At 35.8% G+C, this 16,972-nt stretch overlaps 1 protein-coding gene across 1 annotated transcript in view; it reads right to left on the bottom strand.

The window, feature by feature from the left end:
* LRRC28 (leucine rich repeat containing 28) overlaps positions 1 to 16,972 on the bottom strand; it is a 93,556-nt gene that overhangs the window by 32,199 nt on the left and 44,385 nt on the right. Inside the window, exon 6 of the mRNA XM_019637848.1 lies at positions 13,577 to 13,783. Within this exon, the coding sequence (XP_019493393.1) occupies positions 13,577 to 13,783 (207 nt within the window). The remainder of the gene's footprint in view (positions 1 to 13,576; positions 13,784 to 16,972) is intronic.

Here is a 16,972-nt window from a genome sequence, read left to right as displayed (position 1 = left end):
ATGTTAATGGTTTTCTTTTATAAGTATTTAATTACTTCATTGGAATCAAACTGCAAACGCTGTCTCTTGAGTAACATCGCACTTTAGATTTTTGTCTGTAGCTAGGCAGCTTTGTGCCTGCCTCATGGAGGTATGGTCCAGGTCTCTAATATTGCTTGTTTTGAGTGTGTAGGCAGCCCCCACACAAAAATAGACTGTGATCTAAAGGATAGTTTTCACGCTAGTGGTTTAACTTAGAACTCAGAATACATTTCTCATATAAACAATTCTGTTACCTTGAGTGGTTTATTAACATACCACTTAGTCAAATCATTCAATCAATTTGTACCCAAATCCAGCTATAATTGCTTATTTATATAAGAAAAAGCAAAGAAGTGGCTTGTTTTTGTTTTTTTTTCTCATGTAATCAGACAACTGGAAAAATAACTCTGGTATAGAATCCTTTTTACCATTAAATTCTCCTGAGTAAGCAAATATGCCAATTACCACTCTCTAAAATTCTAATATGGGAGGTACTTCTCCTTCTGGGTAAAATGTAGAAGAATTGAAGACATTTACTCCTGTAGTAACAATAAGAAAAATCCAGACAAAATAAAAGCCATACTTTTCCATGAGGCTAGTAAAGAGCAGGGGATACAAGGAAGCTGTGATGGCCAGCCTCCAAGATGGCTCCCATGATCCTCCCCTCCTAGTAGTCACTCCCTTATGTAGTCTCTCCCCACAATGAAAAGGGTTGACCTTGTGTAATCAATAGGATATGACAGAAATGACAGTGTGTGACTGCAAGACTAGGTCATGAAAGATAGTCCCATGCTTTAAATTTCCATCACTCTACCTCTCTTAAGAGTATTTATTTTTGTGTAGGTTATTTTTGTATATTATAATAATTATCTACATTATTTTTGTCTTTTTCACAATTCTTAGCACAGTGCTGACTTGCTAATTAATGCTTAATAATTATTTGACAAATAAATGAACATATAATAAGGATGTGCTAACTTCATTCACATTTCCGTGAATATCAAATATAATTCTGTGAGACCTCTAAGATTCCATGAAACTGTTCACTATTTGTTATTTGCTATTTTTAATACCTGCTTATACATCTTATAGTCAATTCTCTATTTTCCTTCTAAGATGTGAATTATACACATATCAGATTTGTTTATATTGTGTCCAGGTCCCAAAGCTGTGTTCATTTTGTTCTGTTGTTGCTCTCGTCTCTTAGACTCTTACTCCATAATGGTTGCAGAGGTAGGACAGCATAGCAGAAGCTATTGTGTTCTCATATTCCAGGCCTACACTTGGGCGACACACACCTGTGACAGCAGTGGGAAACCCAGTGTGCCTGATCCTTCGTCCTCAGCTTCAACAGCATCTCCTTTAAGAGAATTAGCACCAACTTTGTTCAATTCGTTATTGCTCATTTGGATCCCTGGCTAGATTATAAAGTCCACAAGGGCAGGTACTGAATTGTTTTGTCCATCACTGTATGGCCATTATCCAGCATGGTGACCAAACAGAGCAGTTGCTCAATAAATACTCATTGAATGAACAAGTGAACCAAATTCCTTGTTAGGAAGTTCCTAGGCCACAAGTATCCTTTTGCTCTATTAGATTGATCTCAGATCCTTGTTCTACTCCTTACCCCTTCTTTTTCCAAAGCACTCCCTTTGACTTGAAGAGGGGAGTCCCTCTGCACATATTTAACAGATAGAAGAGATAAAAAAAGGGACCTTCACTGTTGCCAAGGCTTTAGTATTTTGAATATTAGACTTCTGAATATGTTTTGACATAAAATAGTGTACAAGTGAGTACAATTTGGGGATTGCAAAATGCATAACATGACCTTTTCATGAGCTGCCTAGGAATAGAACCACTAGAATTGCTTCTATGAGAAATGCATTCTGAGTTAAACCAACAGACTAAAAATGCCTTTGCATCACAGTCCATTTGTAAGTGGGACTGCCTACACGCCAAAAACTAATATTAGAAAGCTGATTGCTCAATACTCTCCTTTTAATAATAATTTTATTTATTTTCTTATTAGTACTACCCAAGGAAGATGTTAATAATAAAACATGTAGACTACCAACTAAACATTTGCATATTTGGCCCTACTATTTATTTTTTCAAAGATTTGGAGCCCTCATAAAATTTCGTACCTCTGCTACCAGGTACCAAGTCAAGGATGAAAATGTATGTCTCTACTCAGCACAAACAGAACTTTCTGGCGATCAGTAACTTCCACATCTAAACCCCAAAGTAGAAGGCTCTTTACCTTAAATAAAAGCTATCCCTTAATTGTGGCAGAGGTTAAATAGCGTTTCAGTGCAGTCTTGGAAGGCTGTCTGGTGAGGGAAAAACTGCCTTATCCTTGGAGCTGGCTTGCATCAATCCATGCATAGTGGTGACTGAGGGCATTTTACTCACTCACCAATTGGAAGAATTAGCCTACATTACAGATCCTTTAAGAACTCATTACTACCCATGAGTAGTAGCACAGCTGTCACATCAGCTGTAGAAAAATCACGGAGCTAAAAACACTCCANAAATAAATAAAACAACGCTCAGAAAAAAAAAATCCAAATCCAAAGTTGCCACAATATATTATATATTACCTAAATTTTCCAATTTTAAACAACAACAAAAGTACATGACATGCAAAGAAACAACAAAGTGTGACCCATAAATGGAAAAAAAAAATAGTCAACAGAAACTAACCCTGAATGGATCCAGATGTTGAACTTGGCACAGATTTCAAAGCAGCTGTCATAAATGTGCTTAAAGAAGCAAAGGAAACTATGTCAAAAATTAAAGAAAAATATGATGACAATGACTCAATCAATAGAGAATTTAAATTAAAAAATACAAGCTATAAAAAGAACTGAAGAACAGTTCTAAAGTTGAAAATACATATACTTGAAATGAAAAATTCACTAGGTAGTCTGGGGAACAGATCTGAGATGGCAGAGGAAAGAAACAGTAAACACAAAGACATATCAATAGAAATGATCAACTCTGAAGAGCAGAAAAAAAAGCAAAACAAAAACAAGCGAAAATAAACAGAGCCTCATTATACATACCATCATATGTATAATGGGAGATCCAGAAGGAAAGAAAAGAGAGAATGTAGCAAAAAAAATATGTTAAAAGACAATGGCTGAAGATGTCCCATACTGGATGAAAAACAATCTACAGAGCCAAGAAGTTCAATGAATTCCAAGTAGGAAAAACACAAAGAGATCCATACCTAGACATATCATAGTGACATTGCTGAAAGAAATAAAAACAAAATCTTGAAAGCCACAAAAGAAAAGTGACTCATATATAGGGAACAATACAACCAAAAGCTGACTTCTCATCAGAAACCATAGAAGTCAGAAGACACTGAAATGACATAATTGAAATGCTGAAAGAAAAAAAATATTTAAAAACATTATCTAACAAAATTTTCCTTCAAACCTTAAGTCAAAATAAACACATTCCCAGATGAATAAGAAATGAGTAAATCAGTTTCTAGTAGACTTGCCATATAAAAAATGTTAAGGGACGTTTGTAGGGCTGAAAGAAAATGATACCAAATGGTAACTCAAATCAACAGGAAGGGATCAAGTTTTTTACAGTTATTGAAACTAGTTTAAATAATAAATGTACTAACAATAATAATAATCTCTTGATTATCTGTAGAAGGAGCAAAATTTACCACTTTTAAAAGTAACTGTTGGGCTGGCTGAGGGGCGTGTTGGTTAAGAACTGGCTTGGGACGCCAGAGGGCCCCGGTTCGGATCCCACATATGAGAGCCAGTGACACTGCCCTCTACAGCTAAGATGCTGAACAACAGTTCGACCTGGAGCTGGGCTGCCCTGAGTCGCCGGCGACGGAGGGCATAGGCTGCAGCCCCTGCTGCAGTGGGTTGCCATGGGCTACCGTGTGTAGCCAGCAGNAAAAGAAATAACCTCCACTGATGGAACACTTAGAAACCACTGGAAAAATAAGTCATACCCAACACATGAACCATACTTTAAAAAAACTTCTCCATTAATTAAAAGAATTTTACACTAAATTCAAAATATAACTGATTTATAAATATATACCCTTTATAAGAAACTCACATTATCACAATTAACATGAGAAATTTTATATTAGAACATGTTGGATTTGTGCATATCGATTGCCATTCTTAATACAAAAGCAACAAGTCTCTAGGTTTATTATTTGCTATTGCTTAGCGTTAGGGAGGAAACCATCAGCAGAATGAAAACAAAATGTACTCAACGGTGACTGATATCAAGGACAGAAATGAAATAGGGACAAAGATGTTAACGTTTCATTTTTAAATTTTCCTATACTGTTTAAATATTTATTTCTATGCTCATGTATTACTTTTATATTAATACAAAATTAAATTAATCACATGCTAATATGATACTTCATCACACACGTTGGGATTCCCTAGAGTAAGAGATGCAAGAATTTTAAACACCTGTTACATTTTTTTCAATTATTGGGTTGTCGGAAAAGTCATGACACATTTTTGCAATGAAAAACATAGAAAAAATACGCCATGACTTTTCCGACAACCCAACAGTTGTATTTATTTTGCCTAAGAACAATCACAGGGAAATCTGTGATTAAAATTCTAAGAATTTGAATTTCCTAACGACATTTCAGTTCATTGAAATACAATGCAGCAACAAACAAAAATTTAATAAATATTTATATACAGTGCTACTATGCAAATCTACATTGCTGAGGGTCTTACAAGTTCTGTTATTATAAAATGAAAAAAAAATCAAAGTTAATACAGTTTCTGTTGAATATAAGTATTACAGAAAATTGCATGGTGCTTTTAAAGAGAACACATAAAAATATATTTCTTCAGATTTCTATTTATTCTCAACCTTTGGAAAAATACTACAAAGTGGTACCACCGCTTTGTTGCAAGCAGGTCAATATACACCGGAGTTCAAAAACTTTTATTGTGCTCTGTAAATCTTTTTTTCTGTACTGCATTAACAAAGCTTTCAAATGCCCCTCAATGACAGGAAGTGACAGAACAATGAAACTAAAAGAATAAAAACTTACAAGCCCATAAAGAATAGCGAATGGTTCAATATGAACAGGCGACTTGTGCCCTATATGTTGCACTTTCAGAAATGAGTTTGTTGTACATAAAGTTTCCAAGAATATGAACCTTCATCAAATTAATTTATTGTATGCTTGACTCATCTGATTATTGGAACTGGCAGCAGAGTAAAAAATAAGGAATTATGTCAAAACAATGCCCCAAAAAAGCAACTTTAAAAATAGCCATATTTAATTTTTACATGAATTTGATCAAAAACAAATGTTTGCAACAATAGTTGTGACACCACTCACACAGAGCAGTGTTTACTCCAACCATGTTCACAAAAATACCAGTTTCAAGCCACGTTCCCATGGTTGGTCAAATAAGTTTAGGAAAACATGGTAGGTGTGCCATACTGCTTATCAAAATACACATTAGCATATTACAGAACAGTTATCCAGTCAGGAAACCCAGTCAGTGGTGATTCACCAACAGTTCAGTTTCCCATTGGGAACACCTAAAACAATAAAATGGAAGCATTGACTTCTCTGTTGCCTAGATATTTTTGCCTACTGATCTGCTGTTGTCCTCAACAACTCAATTAAGTTTCATATTGTAAATAAATCGTCAACTCTGAAATTATGCTGTGCTCTTCTGGGAATCATTACATGAATTGCAGGCTTACTCGTTTAAATCCATCTTATGATAAAATCTCTTTTTTTTTTTCACCCTCTGAAGAGTTGAAAATCTACAAAGAACACTTTGTGACTTTTATTTTATTCCTTTGGAGTAAAGGGGAATCAAAATTGATGTTAAATAGTGCCCTAAATAAATAAAATCCAAGATCTTGGTTGCTGTCTGAGATTTACATTTGTCTTTGATTATAGCTTTAGACACACATCTGCGAGAATAGAGGAAATTCCATCTTCCTGAATGAGCCACACTTCAGGAAGATGGTAAGGATACCAAAAAGATTTCTCATACTGAGGCAACAATAATTAGCTAACAAATGACAAATAAAAGACTTCCACCTTCTTCACTAAGGACAATGATGTTCAAACATCCTAGAGAGAAACTTAAAGCCCAGCTTAGGGAAAGGACCCTTTAAAAAAGTTTACATGCCCAAAGAAAGAGTATGTCAAGATACTGAAAGAACATTAAAACGCCTATTTTCAGTGTTTTTGTCAATAACTACAGACATAGGACCTTGTCTAATAACTTTAGAACTGAAGTGCCAGAGAACAAAGGTTGGAAAGATGTCATAAAATTCATGATAAAAATAAGGGTTCTGAAACTCCACGAGCCCCTTCCGACATTTTAAATAGCTAATTAAATAAATGGCTTGAGGATATTTTGAAAAGAGTAGGGGCCTAGGGCAGGGTGAAANTATACAACTGAAAAGGGTACATTTTCCTGTATGTTAAAATAAAAAATAAAAACAGTAACACAAAAACTATTTTCAAAAATAAAATTCCTTATAAAAGTTAAAAATAAAATGCATATTAAAGCAAACAATTTTTAAATTCCATATATCGATTATCTGCACATTAGAAATAAGTAGAATAATTATTCTTGGTATAACTTAATCAGTTTCTTAGCTATTTTTATTTCTAATAATGTGTTACTTTCATTTTTCTGAAGTCTTTTTTCAACATGGCATTATGATGTTTCTTTTTAATAAAACGGTCTATAATTTTATCCTTAATAAATTGAACATTATTGACACCTTCAAAAATACTTATTGATATAACATCTCGAAATTAATGCAGTATTAGTGATGTAGAGTGACAATGAATTATTTTTGGAATATTAGTGGAATCCTACTCTTTTCAGGTTGTCTCCGTGTAAACCACTCCCCAGGGTGTAAACATTAGCTTGTACACTTTATTTCCTTAGCTTGCCGAGAATAATCCTAACTTCACAATTGTTTGCATTGTTTACTTTTATGCTAAATATACAATACCTTAAAACTTTTCAGCCACTTATAGAATATCCTGAAAATGATTGCATTATTGCCACATCGTACTTACTTACACAAAGCATAAAAATAACATTCGAGTGAAATTTCCAAAGAGAAAACAATGAGTTCCCTTTAAACCACCATTCTCTGTGGATGCACACTGACCTAACCTAAAATTGAAATGGGAATGGGAAGGAAGCCACCCACTTCATGCCAAGCCGGTGACCACAGGCTCAGTAACAAGGCTTGGTTTTTTCAAGCACTGGCTTTTTCCGGTACCACTGAAAACAGCTCTAATTTGAGCTCCAAAGCACACCGGGTTAGGGAGAGCGTGCAGAGACATAAAGGACAATATTTCAATGCCAGGTTCCATTCTATATACAGNAAAGCTAGCCGTCTTGCACAAACTCCAAGTCTTTTTTTTTTTTTTTTTTTTTTTTAACGTCAAGGCTCTGGCATATGCAGTCCACATGGCTGACGACGGAATAAAAAGGATCTGTGTGTCTAGGGTCCAGCTTTTTAACTATACTGGAAAAGCAAGCACGGAATGACAGCCTGGGCTAGAACCAAACAGGATCTGTTTACTGCAAACTGACCAGTATGAAACTCATTTATTTTATCAAAAGATGAATGATGTATTTGCTTCAACAAAATGGTGGGGCAATGGAAACCACAACATCAAAGCAACAGACCCAAATCAGTTGTTTAGAAGGCTCTATCAAGGTTACACCAATTATCATAGTTCAATAAGTCAGATATATGATTATTCATAATTACATTTTAAATTCCTGTAACGTGGGTTTCTTTGCAATGAAAAATTTAGTGTATTTCAAAATAAAATTTAAAATTTATTTAAATTACCTTTTACAAAGAGAACTTTTCAACCACTTTTTCAGAATAATGAATTTTTTAAGTGCTAGCTTCTTTAAATACACACACACTCCATTAAATCTTTTCATAATAATCATATTCTTTCTGATTTATTCAACTTTCACAAAATAAGATTTCACAGTGAATTATAATTTAAGAAGATGCTTTATACAGTGATCATCAACAATTGCTAGATTAAAATAAATTGATTTTAATGAAATTGAATGACCGAAGTCTTTCTTTGCTGTTGATTTAAATATTTAAGCCTCAGTATTTCTAAGTCTGTTAAGTACAGTTCAGGTAACAGAAATTATTACAAGCAATGGGCTAGACACTGTGCTAGATGCTTGGGGTACAAAAGTGAAAACACACACTTGAGGTACAAAAGTGAAGTTCCAACCCTTCTTACAGTCTATCGAAACAATAAAAACAGTTCCTATTGGTTGTGTGCTAATGTAGTATTTCTGAATGATCGAAGTGTTTTAAATGGATCTTATTTAATTCTCACAATAGTGCTATTAAGTAGGTATTAATAATACTCCATTATTGAGACCTAGACAAATTAAATAGCCTTTCTAAGCCCAAGAGCACACAAGCTATTAAATGGTAGGGATGGAATTCAAAAGTATGTTGGCCTGCTTCACCATGATGTTAGACAGGCTTCCTCATTTCCCTATAAATAGGGAACTCCCACTCAATACAGGAAATGATACCACCTAGCCAGCTGCATGGATGCTGTGGGTGCCAGAGGACTGGCATTGTGCCCAAGTACCCAGGTGTGAGGTCAGAACGTTTTGCCAAACAGACAAGGGACGAACAAAATATCCCTTTGCTTCCTTTAAAAGGCTAGATAACTGGTGAGGTTAATTCTGACTTCCAGATTTAGGGTAGTAATTTTAAGAAATACCTCTAGAGCAGATCCTAGAGAAGGAGGCTGTCCAGCACGGACTCAGAAATTACAAGAGCGTATCATCCAGCATCACGGCAGCCAGCGTGGAGAGCAAAACACCTTCACTCTGCATCCCACCTTGAGTTGTCACTCAGTGGACTTGCACCTGTTTGTTTTTTTCTCCTCCCCCAAAACTTAAGAACTTTTTTGAAAGCTACTGACTGGTAGAAACTCCAGATTCTTGCTTTAAAGTGAACTGGCAGCATCTTCCCAACTTTGCTGGTACCTCACATTCTCATCACTATTTAAAAAACTCTTAAGTTCTAGAACCAAATTCACAATAACTTTGCTGAAAAGGTTCTGCTCATGGATCTAGCCCTCATAGTACTATCTCCCTAAATTTCACATCAGTGCTTGGTAAAGAATGAGCAACAATTCCCTCTTTTTAAAACTGATATTTGAGAAAACAGGGTTAACTTTTTTTTTTTATGAATCAGTCTCCAAATCTTACTCTAAAACTTTGAAAAAACTATACATTTGTCCATTGTGAACTTTTCTCTTCATATATTAGCATAGCTAATATAATAATTTATTGATAAAACCAATAATATTATTTAAAGTCAGTGTCTGGCCCATGCTGCAGAAGCCATATTAAAAATCCTATTAACTCGCTAAGAAAAGCTTAAGGCAACAGCTAAGAGCTGAGGTGAGGAAAGAGAAAGAAAGCAGAGGTTATCATAAGACAGTGGAAAAGGGTCAAATGAGTAAGCATCATCAGGCTGAAGAAAAGAATTTTTGTTACAAATACTTGCAAAAAGATAAAGCTCAAAAAGGAGTGCTGAAGATTCATTTTCTTAACCAATAAACATTCCAGAGTTATAACTTTACTCCTGAAACAAGGTCTTACAGACTTTCATTAATAGAATAATTCTCTCTCATGTTTCCCCATTATTAGTTTTTGAACTTTGTTTTCAAGCCCTTCTTTTCACCTTTTTCATTATGTCTTTGATTAGAGCAGCCCAACAAACCCTACAGAACACGATTTTCGTGGCGTGTTTGGGTCTCTCCTTGAGACACAGTCATCAAACCTTCAACTCAAACAGGAGTAATTCCCACCTCTGGGACCTCTGGTCTGTAACTAGAACAAACCTTTCAGCACTGAAACTTATTTAAGCTACAAACTTTGCAAATTATTCCTGTAAAACAATGACCTCAAAGCAGGAGTTTTTCAAGCTGCAGATCAAATACATTCAGGGTTTAGTACAGTTTACATTTCATCTCTAAGTCTGAGATTATGGCATTAGTAACTGGTTTCCATCTCGTTTCCAAAGTGGTTTGAAGTTCAAATAGTTCCACTGTGTGAACTTAAATATTTTCTTAAAAAATAGTAAACAGCAATTCTTTTCCTGACTTTCTAAGCAGATATAGAGAAAACAGAAAAAAGCAGCAAGACAGAAAACAAGTATTGGGTTGTCGGAAAAGGCAGGACATATTTTTTTCTATGTTTTTCGTTGCAAAAATGCGTCATGACTTTTCCGACAACCCAATAGTTAACAGATTTGTGTCTGATATGCCATTTGCAATCAGAGAAGGGATTTTAGCATGGGTTTGGAAAATGTCTAGAAGATACTTTCTAGAACTGCACCACTATTTAGCATAAACTATTATTGTTTCTGCACAAGGTATCCAATTCCTACAAAGAAAAACCAACTACAACTACTCCAAAAAACGAGTGATCTCCTGTTATGAGCTAAAAGGGCCGATTTTACGTCCTTATCAAAGTCACAGAGGATATCACAGCAGTAACAGAGCTGTCCTGTCCCTCGGAGCACAAGATGTTGGCACACAGGATAACTCTTCCTGAGAAAATAAACACTTCACTACTAAACCCTCCAGGGAACGATGACTCTGGGGCTGGCTTAGAAACTCAAATAATTTCCCATTAGTAGGAAGCTATTCTCTACTAACGTTTGGGTTTACTGCACGGTAGTTCATGTTTCAGAACAGTCTATAGATCTGTGTCACTGGCCCAATGGTTTTGGTTAAGAATTCATTCACTGTTTTCTAACTTAACACTCAAAAACTCCCCCTGCTAACATGGGTGCAACTTTTGTTTTCTTGTTTTCATGAACTTATAGACGTGACTAACACTGAGTTTAGATGACACAGCACTTCCTGGGGACTAACTAAAGAATGCTCTCCCATAGCCAATGGGTGCATGGGACCCCTCACAGTACTTATATCTATTATTCAACATTAAATAAGCTGTAAACATTACTGAATAATCGGGCGTGTTAATTATGCAAGAGAAACCAGGAACACCTGGTAAAAAGGCCTTAGAGGGAAAAGCCCTTTTCTTTGTGTTTTCCTAGACTTTCAGAAGTGATCCAGCTCCATGAGCTACTTGGAGCAGTAAAGGGCTATAATGAACTGACAACAAATATTCACATTTCAAGGCCTCTTCAGTCTCAAAGCACTAGGCTCAAGTGGGTAATTTCCCCTTTCTTCTCACTGATAGTCACCACTGTGAATAAAGCTTCTGTTTGTAGACTAATCTGTCACTCAAATGTCATGGTATCGTTATAACAGGGGCATCTTTCTTTCTTGATACATCTTTTCATCTTAAAAAGAACATACTCAGGGGCGGCTGGTTAGCTCAGGGTTAGAGCAGAGTGCCCATAACATCAAGGTTGCCGGTTCAATCCCCACATGGGCCACTGAGATGCGCCCTCCACAACTAGATTAAAACAACTACTTGATTTGGAGCTGATGGGTCCCAGAAAAACACACTGTTTCCCAACAAAAAATAAAAAAAAGAACATACTCAGAGTGTGAATGGTTTAGGAAGTATTAGAAGTGATTTAAACCATCATTATAAATCGTTTCTGTAGTGGCTTTTTAAAGACACTATAATCTGACATTCATTATAGAAAAAGAAGCCCCATAAAAAAACTGCTTTTCTTCTAAGTAAAATTATTTTGGCAAAAAACTGAGTTCAGTAAATAGCTCCCCAAAATAAGATTCTGACCTCCAGGGATATTATAGGACCCATTTCATAAACTTTCAAGTTCCTTTATCATGCTCATAGAATCATGGTTAAACATAGAAACCTTCTATTTGAAAACGTGTGTGTGTGTGTGTGTGTGTGTGTGTGTGTGTACACAGCGTATCTCCTAACGATTGTTGAGTAAGTTTCAGAAAGCAGTGCAGCTCTCTGAGGAAAGGCCGGGAATGAATCTGTAAAGAAATGGATGAGACCACTAGAGAGCTGCCATTTGAGGAGATTAAAGACAGAACGATCTGTGACGATGGTGACATTGAAGGACATTGAAGCTGCCAGAAATAGTAACAATCTTCTCAGACTCTGGTTTTTGGTTTTGTTTTGTTTTTTAACACCATGAAGGTGGATTTGGACAGGGAATTCAATTAAGTCTTTAGGAAGAAAATAATTAAATCCATGGCTGTCCTTCCGTGAAGTTTGAGCACTTGAAACCTCTCCTTGAACTCCTTTCTGATAAACCAAGCCATCTACTGCTAAGAACTATCTGGGACAGAGTCAAATGAAGTGTGTACTGTCCAGTGGCAAAACCAGGCCACGATCTTGGTGCTTGTCCTCTGTGACTGTTCTCTAACCTGTGGCTTATGTAGCAGGTACATTTATTAATTGAAATCCATTTTTGTTTGATAGCTTTCCCATTTGAAAGCCCTGTTTTCTTAGAAAAGTAGCTTCCTTCTGAAATGATTTATTTGATTTTGTTAATTTCAGAAGTATAGAATTTAATTATGCTTAGCAAAAAGTCGTCGTCTTAAATTGGATAACTGTTATTACTCAAATTGATTTTCATGTCCCCAAGTTATTTTTAATTGAAAATAACGTGTGTACTGTATTATGGTGAAAATACTTCCTTTCAGGGACTAGTAAATTATTTACTTCATTGCCCTCTCATAAATTATTCATTATGAAAAATGCTTTTATGAGTAAAATCACATGATGCTTATTGTGACAGTTTAGGCTTCTGTGGGCTTCGTATTTTAATATTTTTAAGTGGCACTTTTGTTTCTTAAAAGGTAACAAAATAATTCATCTCTTGGTGAAAATAAATGTATTATTTTATTAAAGCCTTATGTTCTTTAACATATATCATGTCAGAATGGGCCAGCTACAGAAATCTATAGTGGATAATATTTATTGGCCAGGGTGATATTTCTAGCTCAGTAGACAGTTCAGCCAATTTTAAAGTTTTACAATTTTGTAAATGCTAATTATCTGGCAATGCTAATTATTAGGATACCCAATATCCATGTTTCTACATAGAAGTCAACATCTAAAAAGATATATTTGTACCAGTAGCTCTCCTTTCATATTGCTTAATACTCGTCAATTTTAGTTTTATATATGTGTGTGTGTGTGTGTGTGTGTATATATATATATATATATATAGGCAAAAAACTGAATTCAGAAAGTATATATTTATATACATTTATACATACATATATATATATATACACATACATATATTTTCATTCCTTTCTCAGAGTAAATCATCTCATATCTCATATGTTTTGTTCCTCAACAAATTTTTAGCACAGATTTCTTTAAAATATGAAATCCCTAATTGAAATACACTTTGTTAATGGTCTGATGCTTTGTCCACTGCAAAAATGGATTTTGAGTGACAATCTTCAAGACAAACAAGAAAACTGATCCTTCCTAGTCAAGAAAGTGAAGGCTTTCCGTCTTATCTTTTGGCGTTTTTGCTTTACCGTAGAAGCCCGATCACTTACCAAGCGGCAAAAATGCAAGACGGTTTCCAGCCATGGAGAGCTCGTTGAGGCTGGGCAGCTGGCAGAGGTGGCGTGGCACGCACCACAGACGATTTCGGTCCACAGTGAGGTACTGCAGAGAAAGGCACAGGTGAAGCCTCTCCGGTAAAGTTAGCAAACGATTGGTAGAAATGTCTAGAGTCTGCAGCTCCTTCAAATCGCCAACCTCTACAACCAAAACCAAAATTAAGATAAATCACATCCTGATTAACATAATTAATAGATCACATGAATCAATACTGTAACAGTTCAACCAAATAACATCAGTAGCTGCAGCTATTTCCATATAAATGCCAAAGCACGCACGGGGTTTAGGTTTAGTATACAAATAATCCAAGCTAGGTGAGTGTCTTTAAATGAGCTTGCCAGAATTTTTTTTTAATGGAGGAAGTGCTGGCACGGAGAAAGGAGAGACACGAAGTGGTGAATCTCAGCCACAAGTCTGTTACTATGGCTTCTTGATGAATCCAAAGCTGTTGTCAGGGTGAAAAAAAAAATCATTACAGTCACTATAAGATACCTGGTTTTTGCTTCTTTCATGATTTTAACTATCTAAGTAGATAGGAGACTTATAGATATAAGTTCTAGTATTCCCATAAGCATACCTTGTTCATGTGAATTAAATAGAAACTTTCTGGACTAAGAATTAGGACGTCTTTGGAAATTTTCACTATGGTAAAGATTACAATAACAACAATGAAATTATTGGTAGGTAACATTTTTAGAAATTGTCCAGCCATGTGAATCCTCTTAAAAACCCAAAGTCTACATATCCTATGAAGAGTAATTCCATCCAAATGAAACCCTTCCATTTATTCCCATATTCCCTCACTATGGATGTCCATAGCTGGAATCTGTTTCATGGTGAGTACAACTATGTCCTTGTTATACACCAAATCACCAAGTTTGCAAGTCGGGAAGTTCTTTCCAAGGTACTCTGTCCTTCTTGGGGAAAATCCCCATGAAGCATCTCTGAACAGAAGAAGTTCTGCTTAGCAATCTCTCGGGGAAGGACACTTACTCCGTCCCAGGACAGCCCGCCCCATTCCAGGCTCTGTTGAAAGCTCCGTGCAGGACAAGTCTACTTCTTTTACATCATGGAACTTCTAAGGTGAAGGGCACTGTGATGCCATCTCTCCTGAGCCTGACTCTGTTCCATGAGCCATTCCTCCAGTTAGGGTTTCCTGTGCTCCCACCACTTGACTGACTGTACCTCCTGGGCACATTCCAGCTTGTTCAGGGCTCAGATTAGTATTAGCAATGTCTTCTCTATTGGAGAGAAAATCTTCCGCCATTTTGGATGCTCAATTACACAGCTTAACTTTTCTTATAACTACAGACAGGGGGTTGGAAGACTACAGCTCACAGGCAAAATCTGGTCTGTGACCCCCTTTTTGCTGCTCACAAGCTAAGACAGGCTTTTCCATTTTTAAAGGATAGTTAAAAAAAACAATAACAACAAAAACAATAACAAATATGTGACAGAGACCCTATATGGCCTGCAAAGCCTATAAATATTTGCTCTCTCACCTTTTACAGAAAAAGGATGCCAGTTTTTGTTAGAGACTTACTGTTAACAGGAGCATTTTTAATAACTAGTTGTTAAATAAAAGCAATACAAGTGCAAAATACATTCATTTCTAGTTATTTTTATAATATGACAAATGATTTGTGCTCGAGTTCACACTTCCTTGCCCAATTTTCCCAATACTGAACAACATATGTATTTGAAGATGGGGAGGCAGAATTCAGTAAATAGTCTGCGACTCTTAATGGGCGTTTTGTTCTATTTGAACCTAGCTCATGCACATGGAAGTCAGTTTCACTCCTGGCTCCATGAGCAGAGTTTTTCATCATGGTAAGAGGGCCTGCCTGTATATTTCACACACACAAAAAAAATTGCTTCTGATTTGGGATGTGCAGGGGTGAGGGAGTTGAGGGAATCATCATCATGTTTTAAAATTGAATAGCAATGAAAAAGAAACAAGAAACCTTTCTGACTACACTTTGTAAAGTGATTAGAGGAGTGAAATGGGGCAGAAGTGCAACCAATCAGCTATATACCATGGGGCCAGGTGCCGAAAGAATGACACATGGTCTCTGTCACCAAGAATCACATTACGCACAAGAGACAAGGCGTGATAGGGGCTCAGAGAAAGAAGTGTAGGACATGGAGTTGGAGAAGCTTCTGCAAAATTTACTGAAGGCGATGGGAACTTGAATAGGGCAAAAGGAAAATGGACAGAGCATCTCCAGTAGGGGATAGAGGTGGGGTTGAAAGCATCAGGAAGGGCATGGAAGTGGAAAAAAAAAATACAGCATGCACAATGGGCTACTGGAGCCCAACGAGTATCAAAGACACCAAAGGGAGAAAAGTAGAAAACAAGTTCAAACAAGTTCAATACAGGGGGCTTGGGGAGACATGGATGGTTCTCATAACAAAAAAAAATTGTAACTATGAATGGTGACAGATGTTAACTAGACATATTGTGGTGATCATTTTGCAATATATACAAATATCAAATCATTATGTTGTTATACCTGAAGCTAATATGATGTTATATGTCAACCATACCTCAATTAAATAAAAAAAGAAGAAAAAATGTTTATAAACATGAAAGAAGCCAGTAGAAGCGGTACAGAAAAACAAAAAAGATACAAGGTATGTGGAATATAAATGGCAAAATGGCTGCTGTATATCTGACCATATCGACATTTACATTAAATGTCAACAGACAAAATAAACTAATCTAACAGGAAGATGGTGTCAGATTGCATAAAAAAATATATGCTGTTTATAAGAAACACACTTTAGATTCAAGTGTACAAATAGGCGGCAAGTAAAGGATGAGAAAAAAATATATACCATGCCAAAAATAACCAGAAGAGAAACAGGGTGGCTGTATTCATATCTGAAAAATGAACATTAAGACAAGAAATATTACAAGAGGCAAACAGACATTTCATGACAGTAAAATGATCAGCTTCAGGAAGATATAACAATTATAACTACACACACACCCTCAAAACAGAATCCCAAATTACAAAAAGCAAAAACTGATAGTACGGAAAGGAGAAGTAGACATCTCAACGTTGATGGATAGAGAATATATCACTCTTAAAGAACTGATAGAACATCTAAAAAGCAAATAAGCAAGGATATTGAAGACTTAATGTATACTATCAACCACATTGACCTAATTTGACATTTATACAACACTATGGCAAAATACACATTTTTTTCAAGCATACATAGTACATCTTCTAGTATAGACCATATGTTAGACCATAAAACAAGTCTCATATTTGAAATCATACAAAGTATATTCTCTGAGCAAAATGGAATTAAATTAGAAA

Source organism: Hipposideros armiger, unplaced genomic scaffold (assembly GCF_001890085.2).
Source record: "Hipposideros armiger isolate ML-2016 unplaced genomic scaffold, ASM189008v1 scaffold_35, whole genome shotgun sequence".
Taxonomy (NCBI): Eukaryota; Metazoa; Chordata; class Mammalia; order Chiroptera; family Hipposideridae; genus Hipposideros; species Hipposideros armiger.
Note: the sequence above shows the minus strand (reverse complement) of the source record. Positions and strands in the feature narration are given on the sequence as shown.